Raw genomic sequence first — 6,000 nt, 5'->3', positions numbered from 1 at the left:
TTTCGTGATCCACAGCCTCATCTCCCACTTTTCTTATAAAAAGGTTGACATCTTTATACCATCGGAAACCTCTGGCAAAAAAAAAATTGCGGATTCATTCGCTTTGCAAATATATCGTCAAACTTGTATTAATGTTAACAGAGCGAAATTACAACACAGTGGCCTATGGAACCTAAACATGATCATGCAAAACTCGCAAACGTAAAATCGGAATCAACAGTAATTTAGGGAATAAGCTTTTTCGTGGATATCTACTTTAACATACCATAAAAATGGATGATATAATCACAAAATGCTCCTTTAATTAAAACAAATGACTGACAATATGATTTTGCCTTCTTTTCCTATATTTTTTTAATATTTTTTTTTTATTTATTTATTTATTTATTTATTTATTTATTTATTTATTTATTTATTTATTTATTTATTTATTTATTTATTTTGTTAGTTAGTTATTTTATTTATTTATTATTTTTTGTTGTAAGCACGTCACCTCAGAAGTTGAAAAAAATATTTATTTTATGAACGCGACCAAAAATAATTTCGCTTTACTTTCCCCTTGCTTCTTGCTTCGCCCTCTTTTTCTCTTCCTTTGCCTTCTTCTTTTCTTCTTTTTTCCTTTGTTTTTCTTCCTTTTCCCTCTTTCGTTCTGCAAAATATTCTTCTCTCTCCCGTTCTCTGATTGCTTTCTCTTCCTCCTCTGTGTAAATCATCTCATCTCCCTCCTGTTTCAGACACTGCAAAATAACAACACAAGTCAAGGGGTTACCAAGAATGACCCATCCTTAAAGGGAGTCTCCGGCATCGGCAATCCTAACATTATGCCTTATATGTTAGAAAAATAATTATCAAGCACGAATCACATGGTTTTACATGTATTTAAAACAAACTCATATTGACCATAAAAACGAATAAAAACAGTCGGCTCTCAACACGCGATATTCAATAATCCCACGCCGAAATTGTCTAAGTGCACTGACGTAATGGCTATTTGTGCTCAATTGTCGTCAGCCTTCATTGTATTACTGGGAAGTCATTGCACTCGACAATTTCGGCGCCCGGGAATTTTGAATATCGCGTGTTGAGCGACTGATGTTTTTATTTGTTTTTATGGTCACTATGAGTTTGTTTTAAATAAAACCATGTGATTCGTGCTTGATAATTATTTTTCTAACATACAGGGTGAGTCAAAAAAAGTGCAATAGAGAAAAGAATCCATTTTTATTTAAGAACCGAGTTGAACCTTTTAGATTTTAAAACCTTTTATAAATAACATATCCATTAGTGATCTTGTGTGAAAAAATCAAGGACTTAGCATTTAGCGTTTTGTTTTTATGACACATTTTATAGCGATACCCAATTTTAATGTTTGTCCAAGAGACACCTAAAATTTGAATGTCAGCCCACTCTGTGTAAGGTAGATTTGGAACCACTGCCAGTTTCTTAACCTCATTGGCATTGAAATAAAATGAAGCACCCAAAGCCTTATTGTCCTTGATCTTGTTTAAGGAGAAGAAACATTATCTGTTGTTATTTTCATTTTCCCTTTATTTTAAAGATGTTTATTCTCTATCAAAACCATATAAATTTGTAGGCTGGTTTTTCAAATGTCGAAATGAAATACGCGCAAATTGGAGTGAAGTGAATTACAAAACATCCAGTAAGTTGGACATATTGGGATTTATAAAACTGGAGTTGGAGTCGAGTGAGGTATGAAGGACTTAAAGTAATGTTAGAAAGTTTGTTTGAACAGAAAAAAGAAATAAGAATAACGCAAAAATCAACCCTATTTATGGTAAAGTCAGTTTCAGAGCTGGGGCATTTATCGTGCAATGTGTGCTCCCATTCAAAATGCATGGTACCTCGTGGACAAATAATGAAATTGGGTATCGCAGCAAAAGGACTCATAAAAATTAAACGGTAAAAGCCAGTCACTTCATTTTTTTTACAGAAGGTGACTATTGAGTGTGGCATTTATGGAAACTTTCAATAATGGGAAAGTTCAACTTGGTTCTTACATAAATATCGATTCTTTGCTGTATTGCACTTTTTTTGACTCACCCTGTATAAGGCGTAATGTTGTGATTGCCGGATATTTTTTAAATGTGTCCAAAAATAGAATGCAGAAATTGTCAAATATCAACAGGGCAGCTATTGCAGATTGGACCTTGTTTTACTAACCCCACCATACTGAAAAAGTACTGAATAATATTAAGGAATTAGGCTATTCCATTTAAAATCCATACAACCCCTGTGGAAGATTTCGGAAATATCTTCCATATGGGTAGTATGAATTTCAAATGGAATGAACACATAATAGGCATTTCCGATTGAATTTCATACACCCTCTGAGAAATATTTATCCTGACTCTTCCAGACGGGTTAGCCCAAGATAGAGTTGGTTAATTCCATTCGAAATTCGCTGTGTTAGATATTTCCCAAATCTTCCACAGGGGAAATGTGAATTTTAAATGGAACAGCCCATTATCCGTTGGCACCACAGATATTGGAACACAACATTATGTGGTAAGACACACTGCATGTGCAGATCTCTTCGTGTTTTTTTGTTTGTTTGTTTGTTTGTTTGTTTGTTTCTTGGGGTTTTTTTGAGAGAGAGAGAAATTATCATATCATCAAAATAATTTTTTTAAATCACCGTAAAAATGCATACCGCATTTTATTTCCGACTTCAAGTGAGACCCACAGAGACACAATGTTTTTTGACATAAATTGCATTTATACTTACGATCGCCATCCAGACGAACATATAAGGCGGGAAAATGGCGCAACACAAAAAGTGAAAGTTGTGGCATGGGTCCCCACATATACCTCTGAAAAATAAAATGGAAAAATGTACTTGTGTTAAGGGATCTGGAATGAGCGTTTTGAGCGTTTTGACAGTATTTTTTGTGGGACATGAGAGCACATCAGACATATCGAAATGCATTCTGAATACGAAGAATGTCTTTCTGATATGAAATAATTTTCTTTTTTAATTCACGATATAATAAAAATTTTATGACAAATTATTAAAATTTGATATTTTTCAAATTTTTGATATATAATAGTCCTCGAAGTAAATTTTATAAAACTAATGATATATTCTTAAAGTGTATGTAGTTGGGAGGAAAAGCCGACGATCAATTGAAAATTTTGACCTTTCATATTGAAGATATTTTTTTCCCAATTTTTTTTGGTGTTTTGGGAAAAAATCCATATCTTCAATACGAAAGGTCAACATTATCAATTGATCGTCGGCTTTTCATCCCACCTACGTACACTTTAAGTATAAATCATCAGATTTATAAAGTTTACTTCGACTACTGTTAAATATTAAAAATATCAATTTTTAATCATTTGCCATAAAATAATGTATTAGGGCCTATATTTCGAATTTATTTGATATCAGAAGGACATTCTTCGTATTCAGAATGCAATAATTCGATATGTCTGATGTGCTCTAATGTCCCACAATAAATACTGTCCAAACGTTCATACCCCATCCCTTAAAGGGGCATTTCGTGATCCCTCATCCCCCCCACTTTTCCAAAAAAGTTGAGATTTTTACACCACTGGATACCTCTGGCTACATAATGTTTATGTACCAAATATTTCTTGCAGATTAATTCGTTTAGCAAAAATATCGTTAATTTGAATTTCGTTCTGGTGCACCAGAACGAAATTACAACACATTGTCTATGGAGCAGTGTAATACACATAATCATGCATAACTCGCAAACGCAAAATCGGAATCAACTGAAATTTTCGAAATAAGCTTTTTTCGTGGATATCTACTGAAAAATGTCATAAAAAGAGGATGCTAGGATCAGGAAATCCTCCTTTAAGTGTTATATAAATATTTTTAGTTTCCTTACAATATTACCGTATACAAAATGCTATGGTTTGGGCCCAAGTCTTTCGCTTTGCTTTTGCTTTGAAATCAAATAATTTTGATTTTTTTTTTAATTCGCGATATAATACAGATTTTATAGCAAATTATTCAAAATTGATATTTTTGACATTTAATAGTCCTCGAAGTAAAACTTTATAAATCTAATGATATGTACTTTTTGTACAGTCGTGACTATTTTACCGAGGTCACTGACGGACATATCACCCCAAACCCGAAGCGAAGGGTGAGAGGTGATAGACTCGTACACTGTAAATTGGCCAGAACACATGGAACGCGTTCATTAATGTAACAGTTTTTTAACACATGACACGTGTTCAACTTATTTGGAGAACACTAGTGTTAATGTAGAGAACACAGGTGTTATTACCTCAGAACACTAGTGTAACATGTTCTAATCCTTTAAACTCTGGTGTTCAAAATTACTATCTATGAACACCTCGGACACATGAAAGAAATGTACCAGTTTTTTAACACATGACACGTGTTCAAACATTGATTTTCAGAATGCTGGTGTTCAACCTTTATTTATACATTTTCAAAATCTCATTACTCGACAATAAACAAATACATGGTAGTATAAACAAGATAATGGCGGTGTTCCGAAGAATTCCGAGAGATGAAATCAGAGAGTTTTCACCTAAGGCAAGCCCAAGGCTCGAACCCTCGCCGATCGTATCTCCCGGCTGACAGCGCAACGCATTTCAATGCGATTTTCCTGCGATTAAAATCGCTCGGCCATAGTCACCCTCTTGTGTCCCTCCTATGCTTGTTCATCGCTGTCCACAGATATACGGGCTCCGAGTCGCTCCCAAAGTTGCCCTGAATTTCATTCTTCTCTAAATCCTTCGAATTTACTCTCACTATCATCCCATTTGTCTTGGAAAAGACAGTTTGTTATAGCGTTTCCCGGAAGCGTTTCCACGTTTCATCGCCATTGTTGTTGTTACTTATATCCCTCCTTCAAAGGAGCACCGTGTATTTCTCGCTGACACGTCGCAGCTCTCCAACGCCTCTATCTGCTCATCCGTTCCATTTTTGAATACCAGTATTCAATATAATCATTCAGAACACTTGTGACATGTCTGATCAATACGATGTGTTCTACATTATACTAAAAGAACACTAATGTGCAAGGCTTATCATATTTTCAAATACACTAGTGTTCTAAAGAGACAATTATGAACACCTCGGACGCTTCTGAGAGGCGTCACGTGTTCGGGAACATTTGCAGTGTAGCCAGTATCGAGCGAAGATAATGTACCCCCCCGGTACCTATTTTCCCCTCAAACTATACGTAGTAGTATTTTTATGATATCTTCAAAGTAATCATTATAATTGCAGTGACCATGGTGAAACTTAAAGCAATAAAGTGACATAGCAAAAAAAAGTCCCGGGGGGGTCACTCCCATTGTGACCTGTACACCATCCGCGATAATCAACTTTTGAAAAGCACCCTAAACAAGGATTTAACCCTTGGTTAAAACGATATCCTTTTTACACCCTAAACAGGGATTTTATTCCTTGTATTAAATTTCATACCCTAAATTTCATTTCCGCGTATTAGCAAATGCAATTTTGCTACCCTTTTTTCCAATTTTTCATGTTTTTGACACCCTAAACACGGTACGCGTGTATCGTGCCTACCCACGAAAAACTACCCTTTTACGCGTTTTCATTATCGCGGATGGTGTACAGGCCACAATGGGAGTGACCCCCCGGGAAAAAAGTGCGAGCAGCTCCAACATTTTCTTACATTGACGATATGATTTTGCCTTTTAAAAGGGCATTTCGTGATCCACAGCATCATTTCCCCCCCACACTTTTTTCAAAAGTTTTAGGGCATAAATGGAGAAATTCGGGAAAACAAGGGGGAATCCGATAATTTTGAGCGGACGCAAGGGGAAACACGATTTTTTTTGGTCGATATTTTTTTCCAAAACGCCCATTCCCCCCTGTCGTAAATAACGATCGGTCCCTTATTTTGAATTTTTCATAATGACAAACAGTTTAAAATACAGAGGCGACATCGTCGTCCGACTGGATTTGTCTTGTGCGCCCTCGTTAAGTCTAACCGCATGTATGTAATC

General features: G+C 35.5%; 1 protein-coding gene across 2 annotated transcripts in view; it reads right to left on the bottom strand.

Moving 5' to 3' along the window:
- Window positions 1-515: 515 nt before the first annotated feature.
- LOC140156424 (uncharacterized) overlaps window positions 516-6,000 on the bottom strand; it is a 36,743-nt gene continuing 31,258 nt past the window's right edge. The window contains exons 3-4 of one of the 2 annotated variants that reach the window (XM_072179371.1): window positions 2,747-2,831; window positions 516-737 (exon numbers count right to left, since the gene is read on the bottom strand). In XM_072179371.1, coding sequence (XP_072035472.1) covers window positions 549-737; window positions 2,747-2,831 — 274 coding nt within the window. In that variant the 3' untranslated portion in view covers window positions 516-548. The remainder of the gene's footprint in view (window positions 738-2,746; window positions 2,832-6,000) is intronic. The other variant, XM_072179372.1, reaches the window with a different exon arrangement.

This window comes from Amphiura filiformis, chromosome 7 (genome assembly GCF_039555335.1).
Source record: "Amphiura filiformis chromosome 7, Afil_fr2py, whole genome shotgun sequence".
Lineage (NCBI taxonomy): Eukaryota > Metazoa > Echinodermata > Ophiuroidea > Amphilepidida > Amphiuridae > Amphiura > Amphiura filiformis.
Note: the sequence above shows the minus strand (reverse complement) of the source record. Positions and strands in the feature narration are given on the sequence as shown.